Raw genomic sequence first — 16,969 nt, forward strand, 5'->3', positions numbered from 1 at the left:
CAGGATCAGTTCTGATGTCCTACACCTCTGAATTGGATTAATTAATTCTAATTAATTTATGGTATGTTGTACAAGTGGTAATATGTTGCAATTCTTTTGCTGTTTATACAAATAACCAGATGTAAGTGTGGTCATTGTGTCCTTTGCTGAGTAAGTGCTTTTAGAGCCAGATAGTTGCTGATGGCATATTTAGGTCATTTAGCTTTGTGGCTCCTATTTTCTGGGATACTTTGCTTGGTTCTGAGGTTCTACAGCCAGTTCATTGTTTTAGTGTTTCCATTTTGTTTGTCTCTCTGAAGATTTTCCACTTTCTTTTAGGATCTATGATGGCTAAGCAATTGTGAAGTCACAGGGCATGGCTATGTGAGACAATATGCAGCCATTAAGATGGCTGTTTCTAATCGCAAAAAGAGGCATTGAAGCATAGTAAGATTGTCAGCTCTTATTTATTATTTTGCTTTTCATTATTTTTAGCACTGTGGTGTTGATTTGTGCTGGTTTTGGAGGTAGTCATGAGCAGGCACCTCATTTCAGGATATTCAAAGCTGGTTGAGAATAGTAAACCCTCACAGGTTCTTTGGTAGAATTTCAACTTACTTCTTGTTTTCAACTTAGTGGTTGGAATTTCTAAAGCAAAACACTACATGCTGTATTTTTGTTTTGTCTCTCCAACACTGTTAAACCCAGTCAAACCAGAAGCATACATAGTCTCTGCCTCCAAAATGTTATACTACTACTACTACCACTACTACTACTACTAATAATAATAATAATAATAATTTATTCTGCCAGCTGAGTAGTGAAACTAGGCATGTTTGTGAGGCACCTTTAGATTGTACCTGAAAACTCACTTCTTCTTCCATGCATTTTCTCATTTTTAAGCCGAATCTTCATTAGTAGACTTTAAAGACCACAATTACATACTAAATTTTCTCAGCATTTAAGGGTCAGTTTAATTAAATTTACATATTTAAAAAAGGCTTATGTCCTTATTTTCTATGCTGTCCTACTACACAGCATGGGTTTTCCTTTACGCTGTTTATTTTGCTGTTTTGAATTGCATTTTTGTGTGAAGTACTCCTAGATTTTATATTTTGTTTAAAGGCAAACAACAGCTGGACAAAAAGTCTTGAGTATGGACAAGAAATTAATTTAAATGTAGTGATTTTAATAAACTGTTCTGTTCACTCTGCATACTATAGGTGACCATTATTGTTCATTAAAAAAAAAGATTTGAATTTAACCTGAGTTCTATTTTTTTTTGTAGACCTGTCTGCAAACCAATTCATTTTTTATTTTACAAATTTTAACACATATTTTTAGCTAGCACTGGAGCAAAATGAAAAGAGGCAGATCACAGGGCTAAAATAAAGATATGATAGGTGCTAAGTGTCATAATTTACTAATTTTGAATGCAATTTTTTCATGGTAGCGGCCATGTTGTTTTTTCTGCTTGGGCTGTTGCTGTCATGTGACTGGAGGTTGTCATCATGGGGATCATGTCACACTCCATTTTCTACATAAACTGGTGGTGTTCTTTGATCGACGTCCATGTTTCTGGATAATAAAAACAGTTTCATCCAGTGTGTGCAGTTAGTTTCTGGCAAATATATAGGGATTAAGAACCTTGCCTGTTTTTCTTTAAATACGATTTCTGGTATGTCTTTTGGCTTTGGCACTTTCAGTTTTGTTTTGATTTTCTGGCATTTGAACCATGGCACGTTTAAAAAATTATGATTTTTTTGGCCTCCCTTTCTGGTCCTTGGCAGTTGTATCTTTCAGTCCTTTTCAGCCTTTTCCCCTTCTTGGTAACATGCGAGAAACAAAATGTGTCAATGGACTAAATATGACATGATAGGGGGCCTACACTTTTCATTAAAATTGTATTTATACATACTAATTTTGTGTAGTCCTTTAACAACAACACATTTCCATCGAGCTGACATTTCTAGGTTTCACACAACAGTCCATCAAGCTCTAATGTAATTCCTGCCTGTTGCTAAACTGCAGATTGTAGAAATCTAGACATTACACTCCAGGACATGTTTTCTCCAGTATACACTTCATGATGAAGTTTTTTATTTTCTGCTTTGCCAAGTATTTGGTTTTTGGTGTGTGTGGTATGTTTTTTATTTCTTTAATTTGTCTTTGACTGTTTTTTTATTTTTTATTTTGCATGGTGGCATTAATTATGTGGTCAAGAGCAGCTGTCTGGGATAGTCCGATTGAAAGGTTTTATATTAAAGCTCAGGCTGAACTCAAACTACTATAAAATGGCATGCTTTATTTATTTACTTCTTCACATGGTTTATACAAACCCAAGAGCTTTATATGTGCCTTGTTTTTTGAGAAAATACATATCTATACTCTTATACCCCAAGTAGCTTGTTTAGGGATCGACCAGTGAGCCAGTAAGATCTGAACACAAAAACATGGGGGTTGACTTGTGGTGCATTCAGTATTATCCATTCATCCAGTCATCCATCCATCCATTCTGCAATGCACCTAATCCAGATCAGGGCCATGGGTGAGAAACCATTCTGATGATAACTTGAACAGTGCACTGACGGTGATATCCATATCCAAATGTGCTTTTTTTTATAATGAACCATAATAAATTGGGAACAGTATTGAAATCACACCAAACTGTTAAACAGGTTTTTTTAATTTATAAATACTTTCCTAAAAGATTTTATCAAGGTAATTTTTTTCAGCTGCACAGAGGAAGTAATTGTGTTATTAGCCCCATTACAGTAATTTGTTTTACATGCAGACATTAATAAAAAGCAAACACTGAAGATGAAAACTGCTTAAAAGTTCCTTGTATTCTACTGGACATCTTTCCTGTTTTCCAAAGGTAAGTATTAATATTTTTTACTGATCGTGTTTATTCTTCAAAGAATAAGGTTCAGTCTCTATCAGTTCAATTAGCCTGTAATGAGTGTTGGTTGACAAAAGGAATAGATGGGAACTTTCATTAGGCAGAATTTATCTCTTTGATGCACTGACTTTGAATGGCTGATGAACTATTTATAGTCTCTACAGTCTCAGTATGTAAATAACACATTTGAGTTTTTTTTCTCTCTTTTTCACTATCTAGCTCACTGCCTTGTGGAGTACTCCACCAATTTCCATTATAGCATTGCATAAACACAGAGGCTATACCAGCAGAATTTGCTATAAGGCAAAGAAAAAAAAACTGTCCTGGTCATCCTTTTACCAACACTTATTCATAGACCATTTTACAGTTGGCAATCTGTCAGTCGTCTTTGGTAAAATATTCCAGCTCTTGCCAGGACAGCAAGTGAGCCAGGAATCAAACTTGAGTTCTGGAAGCTTTGATATAGCAGATCTAATCACCACAATAACACCTTACTTTGGATGTTTGTTTATTATCATTAGGCTCAGAACAACATTAAGAAGTATCCATTTTCCAGAAATAGTCCATACCGTAATAGCACTTCAGGGAGCCATGTCTGTCTTAGCCTAAACCCATTCATCCCAGACACACTCTCACATACACAGATTTACATCACATTTTTACATATACATCAATTTAAATGTATCAGACTATAAACTAAAGGTTCTGCTAAAATGAAATTATGCTACAGTACTTCATATTAAGGTTTTATCAATAGTAAAGTCAAACTTGGGAACAACTCACCTGAACTGCCTCCTTCATCTCCAGGATCAGTCTCGCGAAGCACTGGATACAACAAAGGGGTTATCAGACCTTTATGAGGTTGCTGGTACCCTAAGACTAAGTCCGCCAGCGTCCTGAAGCAGTTGACTTGAATTCCTTGTGAAGTCTGGTAAGTTTGGAACAAAAAAACAAAGATTTGAACTTTTTGTCTGTAAGCTGCAAAAGTTTAAAAATATGAGATCTTCCTAATTCTAAAATATTTCACTTAGTACTATCTAAAATTGGAAGTCATGGTATTTGCTTCAACGTGGCTGTCAAACTGGATGCAGACCTTGGCCCTTTACATAAAATTTCCCTTCCTGTGTCAATCCTAAAGGCAGTTTTTGTTAACCAGGTCCACTGAGCATGACTTTTGTCTTTTGGTGGATTCTTTGACATGCCACTAGTCACATCAGGAATTTCATACTATGCTTATGAAGACTCAGTTTATCAAGATTTTGAATAATTGTGTAACATAATCATATTCTGTAATATAACTAACCAAAGTGTACACGTGTATGATTTTATAGATATGTAAATGGCTTATTTTAAAGCCTATGTTCTGAGACGTTCATAGCCCAAAGGTATTCCATAGGTGAGGGCCTTCAATATGTCACTGCTTAGAAAACGTGTGACTTCCAGTCGTTACAAGTGACTTCAGGTGTCTGAAAGCTGGAAAAATTTTCCCTCCTTGGCTTCACCCCTTGTGACCATTAAAGACTATGTCATGTTACGCAACATTTCCAGTGAGTTTTCAGTCATAGCCTTCATTTACAAAGTCTCAGCAAACTGGAGGCAGTCATCTATAAGCATCTGTGAATTCAATTGCATAATGTGACATACCAGTGACTCACTCCAACTTGTCCATAACTCACTCAGGTTTGATTTTGTCTTTATTCGTACAAATGGACTCTGTGTGCATGAGAGCTGACAACCAATAAATGCTCATCTAGAAGTACAATGCATAGAATGCACTGATGAAGAATGCTTAACGTGGGTGTTTTGGGCTTTGCCAACAGAAAAGAAGCCTGTTTGTCTGATGTTGTGTGTGTTATATACAATGACAGAAATGGAAAAAGAAATAAAAGGCAGAGATCGTGCTTGAACATGCCACACCTGTTAATCCTTTGTACACTTCTGGTTCTGTCAGGCAGCTCGCTTTAGGCTGTGAGAAGAAAGCACAACTGTACTGGAAGATTGGCATTCAGTCGGTAAACATGGTATGGGCAGAGATTTTCATTCGTTCAAACTGATATGGTCAGGCAACGAGATCAGCAACTGTGGTAGGCTGACATACCCCAAGCCTTGACATTGCATAATGTGAAACTGGCTTAAGTAACTTTTGAAGGCATTCAACTAGCTTTTATAATTTTTTATTGTTTACCATCAAAGGTGGAGTGATGGCTCTGAGGCTAGGGATCTGCTCTGGCAATCAGAAAGCTGCTGGTTTAAATCCTGTAAATGCCAGAAGTGATTCCACTCCATTGGGCCCTTGAGCAAGGTCCTTAACCTGCAATTGCTCCATCCTGAGTGTGACGTTAACTTCCATCCAGCCCTGCAAGCAGGTCCTCCAACTTGTAGGGAAAACTTAGTGGATGGTGGTAGGACTGGCACTCTAGCCACTAAATAAATCTTACATTGTTCCATTCCATTCAACCTAGTGTGGTGCAAACGTTCACCTGTTGCCTGGCTACACTCGAGTCCAAATTTGAGATGTTGAGGTGGATTGTCGTGTGGTGGGTATGGCAACACGCTGTATTAGTGCATGCTCCCAACCTCTCTCTCTCACTCTCTCTCTCTCTCTCTCTCTCTCTCTCTCTCCTCTACCAAAAAGTCTGATAAAGCAGAATTTTTTGGGAATCATATCCAGAGAACAAAAAGACAGAAATGGAGAGACACCAAATCCTACATAGGGGTATCATTATCTATAATGTAATTACAGCAAGAAGACAATAATAAGTATATTTGGTGTTAAAAATATAGTGTATTCAAGGGGTACCAATATTCTGAAACAGAAAAGTAATTAAAGTGATGACATCCAGAATGCAGGGTAATGGCTCTGTGCAAAATGTATTCAAGTTGATTAGTTTTTAGAGTGCTGTTATTGTAATTCAGCTGGGAGACAAAAATAAGAGCTTGTTTGTTCTAAAGCAAAGTTTAATTAATAAAAGAAGAAATGAAGTCTCTGTGGTTTTTAAAAATGTGAAAAGCTTTAAGATACAATTGTCATGCGTGCCTAGAGTTTGTTCAGTAAAAACATTGCTCATGTACTTTTCTTGTGGGCTGTATTTAAAATTTATATCCCAATAGTGCCTTCCATTGGTTGCAGCTGAGTATCTTGGCACTGTTAACAAACAGCTTGCAGGAATGAAGAAACAGAGCTGTGGTAAATACATTTCTGTACTATTGATAGAATCAGCAGGAAAGGAGGTGGGGTTAGTAGCGTCTTTTATAAACATCAGAAATACCAGAATGAGCATACATAATATAAACTTAAAAGCCAAATGCTGAAGAAAAAGAAGTAAACAACAACTTTTGCAGCAATGCTATTCAGGCATCAGAAATTCATATGAAATTCCAGCATGTTGATTAGTGACATGCATATGACAACTGAGGTTGAGGTGGAATCGGGAGTAACCTAGTTTATAAATAAATATTTTATGATACAGGGTATCTGAGCAGTGCAGTGGTTAGTATTGCTTCTTTACAGATCCAGCATCTTACGCCTTAACCTTGCTCCTGGTTGTTGACTGAGTACAGTTTGCACTTTGTCCCTTGTCTGAATGGGGTTTCCTCTGGATACTCCAATTTTCCTCCCACATTCCCAAACACGTCCCTGTATGAGTGTAGGTGTGGGTGCATGCAAGTCGGCCCTGTTCTGGGCTGTTTTCTGCCTGGGAGTCCAGTGCTTCCAGGATGGACTCTGGTCACTCCTTAAAAATAATCTCAACAAAGTGCATTTGTTAATATTATGCTAAGTCTTGTTGTACTACAAAGTGCCATATGTGGACCATTATACTGTATGTTGCTAACATCTGTCGTTGCTTCCTTCAACCCATAATTAAATGCTTGAATTTCATGAAGCAAAGAAAATGTTGGCTCTCAAGAAAACTTTTGATAGGGAAATCAAAATTAATAGTTGGAATAGTTAAAGAACAGATGAAAAAGACTGCAGTGGGTATTAGCAATGTTTGATGTATCTGGATGTTAAAAAAAACATGATTGCTTCTGGGACAGAAAAATTTTTTAATTTCCCTCAACAGGCACTTCTTTTAAAAATATAAGTGACAAGAGAGACCAAAGCTGAAGACAATGCTTATAAGTATTGAGGCATTTTGCTTTTCATATAGGAGGTAAAGGATTTAGGACTACAAATAGATTTTCTGCAAGGTGAGTTGTAGCAGCTAAGGAGGTGCTGTGGATGAGAAGTCCCGAGTGACATGAAAGAGCCAAGGATGAGTTTAGGTCAGCAAGAAGTAAAGCACTCTTTAAGGTTAGACAGTCGAATGGGATCTAGTCTGTAGATGATAACAACACTTACGTGTCAGTCTTATATATTTATTACTACTTTTCCAAAAGTCTGAAACATAATTTTAAAGTAGAAAGTGCAAAGAACGCGGTGTATTATTTTGGTTCAGTTATTTTGGCTTGTGTTTTTAGGGCTTGGAGTGGGCTAATGTGCTGTTTAAGCAGATCTTTGTTTGTGCTTTGTGATCCAAAGCGCAGTGGCACAAGGGGACTCCCCAGTTCTCTGCAATATTGTATGTATTTTGCCACCAAGCTGCAACACATCGCCTGGTTCTTTGAAGCGTATTTATATAAATTCACAGAATAGGGAGTGCTCCGTGTACCCAAGGAGGCCACCTGATAACCATGTCTGCTTTGATTTTTGCCTAACTTTCTTTCGTCCAATTCACAGCTCATTTTCCATGCAGCTCGCCACTTCATTTCATTTTCCTGTGCAGGGCAGTGGCCTTTCTTTCACTTGCCAGCAGCTCCATTTCTCTCTGTCAGTTTGTACAGTGACAATGTTCTGCTTTTGGTGTTCATTTGCCCTAACCCTAACCCTAACCCTAACCCTAACTGCACACCCCATTTTCCATGTGATCACCCCGAAGCTAAAAAAAGACAAATTTCCCAAGGATACCTACTCACTACAGCATTATTACAGACAAATATCAAGAAATAAAAAATATGTCCTGGTTAATTTTCTTTTTTCTATATCATCACCAAATTTCATTAATATCCATCAAGGCATTTTTGAGATTTTGGGGCATTTAGTTTTTCTATTTTTGTAGGAGTGTTCCTCCAAAATATTTATATTTTGAAATATCCTTTCTTAGCAGATACCTACTGAATTAAATGTACTATACCGCCAAATTTCAGCTTTTAACTAAATGGGAAGTAGTGGTTTTGTTGATGAGTGAGTGAGTGAGTGAGTTCATAAATCAGTCAACTGTACTCTTATTTGAAATTTTGTGAAGCGCTTTCGACATAGTAAAAGAGTCATATTATGAAATGCATTATTGTTATTATTATTATTTTTATTCATGGCATCATAGCTGCAGTGTCTGTGTTTGGAGGACTACGGTTTAATCCATCATTTTCTGAAAATGTGTGCGATTGCGATCCTTGCAATCTTCTGCACTTCTTGGACTGTGTGTTGTTCTTGTTGAATCCTTTCTTGATGGCACATCCTGCTGATCTCAATCTCCATATCTATATATTTGCTCTACTTTTCAGCTTATTTTTGGATGATGCCATTTTCATTTAGGACTACTATCTCAATCAGCAGACATTGCTTTTCCTTCTTTCAATGGACAATCATATCATGATGGTTAGCCAAAAAATTTTCAAGCAGCTGGCATTGCCATGTCCACATGATGGTAGAGTCAGCATGCATTGGTATCATTTCTCAGGGATTTGTCCACATACAGTAGCTCCAAAGATTAACCAGTGCAGTTAGCTGGCAACCTTTATGTACCTGTTTATGTGTTCAGTAAAAGCCAGCATTGAACATCCAGTGATGACATGGCTGATTGTCTACTCAGCCTGACCTCACATTCTACATGTGCTGTCAACCTACTGCTTAAAGATGTTCAACTGGTGGTACCTGGTGTTATTATTATTATTATTATTATTATTATTATTATGTTTTTAATGTAAACCTATCTGGATTAGCATGTTTTAACTTCTCTTGTTAGAGTTCATTTGATAGATGTAACTAACAGTCTGAGTGTTAGTTGCAACAAAAATTCATTTAACACCTGCTAAACAAGACCAGTGAAGAAATGGAGCAAGGAGAACCAGCCAGTGTCACTAGGAGAACTTTTTAAGCAGTCAGCACTTGTCTACATTTGATCAACTCAGAGTTGAATCAGAAGATTCATTTGACATCCTGCAAATTCCTCATGAAATACAATGATTAGATTTTTAAGAAAATAGCATCACAAAATAATCAGAGGGTGGCATGGTGGTGCAGTGGGTAGTCCTGCTGCCTCGCAGTTAGAAGACCTGGGTTCGCTTCCTGGGTCCTCCCTGCGTGGAGTTTGCATGTTCTCCCCGTGTCTGCGTGGGTTTCCTCCTGGTGCTCCGGTTTCCTCCCACAGTCCAAATACATGTAGGTTAGGTGGATTGGCGATTCTAAATTGTCCCTAGTGTGTGCTTTGTGTGTGGGTGCGTTTGTGTGTGTCCTGCGGTGAGTTGGCACCCTGGTTCCTGCCTTGTGCCCTGTGTTGGCTGGGATTGGCTCCAGCAGACCCCCGTGACCCTGTGTTTGGATTCAGCAGGTTGGAAAATGGATGGATGGATGAAAATAATCAGACTTAGCACAGGGAAGGCATAGGGAAGTAACATAACATTCTTAAGTAAATTCCTGCATTCTTTCATGTGGTTAGAAAAATGGCCTCTCTGTGATTGCTTTATACAACAGTAATTACGTGCACCTCAAAAACGATTGTTTCTTTAGAAAATTACTGACACAAATGCTTCTCCCACAGTCCAATGCATTCAGAATTATGAGCATACAAGATAGAGTTGCTGCATGCCACTGCCTCTGATGTTATTACCTTTGTAAATGAGACCCTAGCTCAGATTTAAACACTGTAAACACTGATAACTGGTGTATTAAAACGAAGATACGATTTTAGGCAATCGATTAGGTGGGGTTATAGTTTTATAAAGAAATTTCCAGCCACAGATTGCTGAGGACTTGTGGTGATTACATTGGATGATTCCAAACTGCAGTATCTAACAAAGACCCTTTTACCCTTTTCTTATGCCAGTAACCCAAGCATCATGAAGGTTATGGACAGCACCTACTGTTACTAGCTCAACAATCTCACAAAAGTTTGATTGCTAGTTAGGCATCCTATGTGCTGAAAATGTATGAAGTTTGTGACAATCCACCAGTTTTCAGTAACATGTCAGGACTCCAAAACATGAAGCTAAAAACTAGGAGTCTCCTGATAAAACATGTTGCTTTTAGTCAACCTATGATGAACACAAAAGAAAACTTTTTTCACTACACATGTGACCCGGAAAGACTTTTAAACATTTATTTAGTAGTAATGGTGCTCAGTAACAGCTGGTTACTTTTATTCTAAAGGGTTGCCAGGCAATACAAAATTTTTAGGAAGTAGCTTTAAAATCAACAGATAAGAGGGGATTTAATGTCAACACTCAGCAGGCAGAATAAATGCCAAGGAGATTAGAATATGAAAACGGTGCGTTTATTACAGAAACATAAGGGATAAGTTCAACAAAAGACAAAAAAAGAACAAATCTACCCAGCCCACCTTTAAAAATACAGTAAAGTCCCAATAATCAGCTGGGGCATGTAGTGCCCAGTATATGACAGCGCTAATTGTGAACTCCTACCAACTCTGATCTATTTTAACAGACAGGCATTTGTAAAACCTGATGCGTAATCTTGCTTCCAGTGTCCCGGGTTAACATCGTTTGTTCACAAATCTCTCCTTCAGTGGTGCCTCTGCCTAATGTCATTTTGGGGGCAGTCAGCACATGCACAGGACCTGCCATTGTGCTGGCATAAAAAGTAACATTGCTACTGCCAGTGCACATTTTCTCATTGTCTTCTAGCCCTAGGGACCCTGTCCTAACTGTTCCTGCTTAGCAACTCCTTACACACTGGGCAGCTCATCACAAGTTCCAAGTCCAGTTCATGACATTGAAAAAAACTTTCTTCACTTTAATGGGTCAGCACGCGGAAATGACCTAAACAAGAGAAGGATGATCCATAGGTCCTAAGCAGCTGCATTGCTGTCATCAGCTTTATTTGGTGTTTTATTTAGAGGACAGCGAGATGGTGCGGCAGATAATTTGGTCACTTCATTCCCATCTCCAGTATAGAGTTTGCATGGCCACTCTGTGTTCACCAGACTTTTTCATACATCTTTGGTTATTGATGCAGTAGACACAGCTCCCTTCAACACAGTGCTAGAGAAAGTAGGTTCATAACTTGGTTATGGTATTATGTGATTAGGAGACTAGATATGCTGAAAATGAGTACATGAACTCTGAACCAGTAAACTAGAGTTTGGAAATGGCACTAAAAAATGATGACTTACTGTATGTTCTGATTTTGCTTGTACTGGATAGGGGAGCTGGACCCTATATTCCCATTTAATCCCAAACGCAACTCTGTACATTGTACCATTATGCTACGCTTTTAACCACATTACATGAAGTTTCAAATCATCTGAATTCAATGAGAAAATCATATTTATTTTCCTAATAATGTATATCCATCAAAATAATAGGAAAAATAAAATACATTTTACATTTTTTGCTGTTGCAACTAATGAAGCTGACTTCAAGGTACTACTGTGACCATGTGGCAGACACATTTTTAAATGATTGACCGGTTGGATTGCATTTTAGTGATCAAGCTCTTGAGTGTGTGTTCCAGTAACTTCTTTAGGTATCTGACTGACCCACTGTGATTGACAAAGCTCCTACACTCTTTCAGTATTTTGAAAATAATGATAATGCAGTTCTGCTATTTCTACTGTTTCTTTTGTTCTTCTTATCTGGCACATTGATTTCATTATCTTAGATTTAGCCTTCCAAGACAATGGTCCAGGAGCCCCATCTGCATTCATTTTGATTGGCTCTACATCCGTGTATAGAGGGAATGTCAAAGTTGATGATTACAATTGCTGTTGTCATCACCCAAGCATGTCACATTACATGGCTCAGAATTGCTGCATGACTCTGTGACAACTTTGCAGCGCAGTTTCACATTTCCTAAGTATTGTGTGCTTGCCCCTTCTTCGGACAACTTGTTATGTTCTACCTGACCACACCTGTGCTATAGGAATGCTTTCCAGGTACAGCAAATTCAGCCAAAACCTCAGCCCTTTCTTTTCTTTTCTTTTCTTTTTTCCATACTGCTGTGGAGCATAAAATATGATACATCAGAAAAATGAACATTTCTTCAATGTGGAAGGTCCAAAATGTATGCTTCTCCCGTTTCCTTGGTACCACATTGTATGCATTATATTTCTTGGTTGTCAGCCCTTGCATGCACAGAGCCTGCTCCTACGACTTAAGAGTTACAAACTGGTTGGACTGACTCACTTGGGATGTCAGACTACATGGCCATGATCACAGCACTGTGCAATGACTGCCTCAGGCTATCTAAGATTACATAAATGAAGTTTGCAACTGAAAATCACTGGAAAAATCAAGGTGTTTGACATAATTACACTTTTTCTGTTTGAAATAATAAATACCCATAAAAGAGAGAAACACACAGGCAGATACAGTGAAGGGAATTATGTTTTGATTATTTTCTACCTGAAACTTAATTTATTTAAACAATTGGACAAGTCTTGGTCAGAAACGATACTACAATAACTATCCTTGTTTTACAGATTTAGGAAATCCTCCACTTCTTCTACCTGTGGATGGCATTTTGAAAAAATGGTGTCATTACAAACTGATTTCTGAACTGAACAATCTCCCTGACAAATATGTCACTGTGTCAGTTTTGGACACTGCAGCAGTCCGTCATTTGCTCTAGGTGCGACTAAAGGTCTGTAAGAGGTCATGTTGTGAACTCCCTGTTCTCCACTGCTATCCAGTCTGTAGTGTATTCTATATGCTTTTTGTTTTTGTCTTTTTGTTTGATTGAATTTCTCAAGTGGTTGATATTTTTCTATTTGCAGCACCCTCAGGAAGTCCTCTATGTATAATGTTATGGAAACATAAATTGGCTATAAATATTAATTTTCATAAATCTTATGTGTCATTATTCAGTAGTTCTGCAGTTAGCAGCATCAGATTCATAATTGTCTTTTTTACTTTTGTCTGTTTCACATTAAAAGGCCTGTCCTGGAGGCTCGTCATTGCACATGTGCTTTCTATTAGAGGTTTTTCATTCCAGAGGATTCTTCTTGTTACTTCCTGGGAATTCTGGGGTTTCTGTGGAAAGCCAAAGTATATGAATCACTTTGAATGACTTATTTCCATATAAACATCAATTAACATCCAACAACTTAACCCTCAATATACCATTTAAAAAGATCATTTAGAAGACTAGTAGCATGGATGTGGGTTTCCTTAAAAAATATAGTGGTATAATACTTTGAATAGGGAGGGATCACACTCCTCAGCCTCCCTGGAAAAGTCTATTCAGGGGTCCTGGAGAGGAGGGTCCGTCGGATAGTCGAGCCTCGGATTCAGGAGGAACAGTGTGGTTTTCGTCCTGGTCGTGGAACAGTGGACCAGCTCTATACCCTTAGCAGGGTCCTGGAGGGTGCATGGGAGTTTGCCTAACCAGTCTACATGTGTTTTGTGGACTTGGAAAAGGCATTCGACCGTGTCCCTCGGGGAATCCTGTGGGGGGTACTCCGAAAGTATGGGGTACCGGCCCCCCTGATAAGGGCTGTTCGGTCCCTGTACGATCATTGCCAGAGCCTGGTCCGCATTGCTGGCAGTAAGTCGAACCCATTTCCAGTGAGAGTTGGACTCCGCCAGGGCTGCCCTTTGTCACCGATTCTGTTCATAACTATTATGGACAGAATTTCTAGGCGCAGCCAGGGTGTTGAGGGGGTCCGGTTTGGTGGGCTCAGGATTGGGTCACTGCTTTTTGCAGATGATGTTGTCCTGTTTGCTTCATCAGGCCGTGATCTTCAGCTCTCTCTGGATCGGTTCGCAGCCGAGTGTGAAGTGGCTGGGATGAGAATCAGCACTTCCAAATCCGAGACCATGGTCCTCATCCGGAAAAGGGTGGAGTGCCCTCTCAGGGTTGGTAGCGAGATCCTGCCCCAAGTGGAGGAGTTCAAGTATCTCGGGGTCTTGTTCACGAGTGAGGGAAGAATGGAGCTTGAGATTGACAGGCGGATCGGTGCGGCATCCGCAGTAATGCGGGCTCTGCATCGGTCTGTCGTGGTGAAAAAGGAGCTGAGCCGCAAGGCTCAGCTCTCAATTTACCAGTCGATCTATGTTCCTACCCTCACCTATGGTCATGAGCTATGGGTAGTGACCGAAAGAATGAGATCGTGAATACAAGCATCTGAAATGAGTTTCCTCCGCAGGGTGTCTGGGCTTTCCCTTAAAGATAGGGTGAGAAGCTCAGTCATCCGGGAGGGGCTCAGAGTAGAGCCGCTGCTCCTCCGCATCGAGAGGAGTCAGATGAGGTGGCTCGGGCATCTGATCAGGATGCCTCCTGGACGACTCCCTGGTGAGGTGTTCCGGGCACGTCCAACCGGGAGGAGGCCCCGGGGAAGACCCAGGACACGCTGGAGGGACTATGTCTCTCGACTGGCCTGGGAACGCCTTGGGATTCTCCCGGAAGAGCTAGAAGAAGTGGCCGGGGAGAGGGAAGTCTGGGCATCTCTGCTCAAGCTGCTGCCCCCGCGACCCGACCTCGGATAAGCGGGAGACAATGGATGGATGGATGGATACTTTGAATATAAGTTTACGTTCAGAAACACACAAATTTAGCATGATTTAATTGTATTCTTAGAAGCGTCTGACATTGTCTTTGGTGTGTTGTTAAAAGGCCTGTTTTTTAAGCTTCTCATGGAGCACAGGACCCGAGTTTGCCTCCTAGTGTGCTATCCATATGTACAAGGCAATGTGTGTTTAGTTGTGGAATTCAGAGTTATCAGGTCAGAAAGAATGTCTGCTGGAGATGCACAGGAGATAGATAGATAGATAGATAGATAGATAGATAGATAGATAGATAGATAGATAGATAGATAGATAGATAGATAGATAGATAGATAGATAGATAGATAGATAGATAGATAGATAGATAGATAGATAGATAGATAGATAGATAGATAGATAGATACTTTATTAATCCCAATGGGAAAGTGACATCAAGCTCATACTGTATACATGAGTCTGTTACAAATTGCGAGATGTCGCCGACACTTTAGTGAGATCCACATATAGTCACTAATACAAGGGGAGAACTCCTTTAAAGTGCTTAGAGTGGGTGGGGACAACGGTGTTCTATCACATTGCCCTTAAGCAATACTGTAAGGCCAATGCAACAGAACTATAGTATAGCAGTTTGATTGGTCTCTTATGCCATGAATAAACTAATTTATAACATTCAGGTGGGTTCAGAGACAAGGGTACAATGTTTTTGTGCACTAAGCATTTTTTGGTACAATGACTCATATTTAAAAGTAACAGAATAAATAGAATGTGATTATGTGATTTGGTAAAGTGCATAAAATACATGCTTCTTATTCAAAATGTACAGTATCACACAGTTACTGTATAAACCAGCTCAAATAGCTTTATGGTAACTGAAATAGCTTTCATTGACAGCAGATTCCAGCTGAAGTCATATAAAAATTCCATCATTTGATGTATGAATTTTAGCTGATTATTGTAGACGTTATATGGCTAATTATAGTTTAAAATTCTTACACATGAAATTATTCGATGAAGTACCCAATTTATACTAAAAATGTAGGTTAAGGCCTGCTGGTGCACAAGCAAGTAGCTGAAGTTATGGTGAGTCCTTGGTTGTTTCTGTTTCAATTTCGTTAACTTATACTTTTACTGGCAGGAGTGGTTATCAGATGTCAAAGAGGAAAATATACAAGCTGAAATAATACCTGTCAAGGTAGATTTGAAAGAGTAAATCAATCAATAATTGAGGTTGCAGATAATGTTTCCCTGATTTAAATGAGATGACTTAGAAAATTCATTAATGTTTTTTAAAATTTGAGTTTTTCAGAAACACTTGTGATTTTCTCTACCTGCAATATTACTAGGAAAATTGAATTTTTGTGATGATTTGCGTTACTGCGGTGGGCTGGCATCCTGCCCGGGGTTTGTTTTCTGCCTTGTGCCCTGTGCTAGCTGGGATTGGCTCCAGCAGGCCCCCGTGACCCTGTAGTGAGGATATAGTGGGTTGGATAATGGATGGATGGATAGATGGATGGATTTGCTCTACTTACAATATCACAAGGAAAAATGCATTTTCATGAAGATAATAGTACCGAATTCCAGCAAAACCAGTCCACTGTAGGGTTTCACAGTATACCAGTATACTATTCAAAATGGGACGCGTAGAGTGCAGCAAGGCAGGGAGGCATTTATGCACTGCAACTGGGAAGCACATGATTCTGTTGTGCAGTGGATAAGTCCAAAAGCGGGCATCAACACCAAAGTCAAAATTCTACACTAGTCCACTGTCAGCTGAGTTGTTTCATGCAGACATACAGACAGTTGGACAGACATACAGTACATGATGAAGATACTATAGGCACTTTAGGATTTTATGGAAATGCATCCAAAAACAAATGTTGATTCAGCTCTCTTTCCCTGTCTGATATTTGGCCACTAATCTATTCTTCAGGGTGCCCCTTCTGTAACTATCACTCAAAGTAAAGCCATGCGCCAATAAATTCTTCTCATGGTTCTTTGGTTGTAAGGATTCCATACTTTTCTGGTTATAAGGATTCCATGCTTTTCTGTTGCCTAATTCTGCCCCTTATCTGACTGAGAACCCCATGTTCTTGATTAAGTCACATTATAAACTGTAATACTTCTTTGATATCTGACTATACCAGGGGTAGGCAACGTCGGTCCTGGTGAGCCGCAGTATGTGCAGGTTTTTGTTCCAACCCAGTTCCTTAACGAGAACTCAATTATTGCTGATGAAGCACATATTGCTTAAGTGACATTTTGATGCTTCATTTTAGTGGTCTCGCTTGTTAAGGTTCTCCAACCTTAATTGCTTATTTCAATCTTAAACTGCTGCATTCAGTGTTTTAATTGCTCCTTATTAGCAAT

The 16,969-nt window shown here is 39.1% G+C and overlaps 1 protein-coding gene across 1 annotated transcript in view; it reads right to left on the bottom strand.

The window, feature by feature from the left end:
• The window catches only part of inppl1b (inositol polyphosphate phosphatase-like 1b), a 106,558-nt gene that overhangs the window by 62,458 nt on the left and 27,131 nt on the right, over positions 1 to 16,969 (bottom strand). The window contains exon 3 of the mRNA XM_028815817.2: positions 3,665 to 3,809. Within this exon, the coding sequence (XP_028671650.2) occupies positions 3,665 to 3,809 (145 nt within the window). The remainder of the gene's footprint in view (positions 1 to 3,664; positions 3,810 to 16,969) is intronic.

This window comes from Erpetoichthys calabaricus, chromosome 12, assembly GCF_900747795.2.
Source record: "Erpetoichthys calabaricus chromosome 12, fErpCal1.3, whole genome shotgun sequence".
Taxonomy (NCBI): Eukaryota; Metazoa; Chordata; class Cladistia; order Polypteriformes; family Polypteridae; genus Erpetoichthys; species Erpetoichthys calabaricus.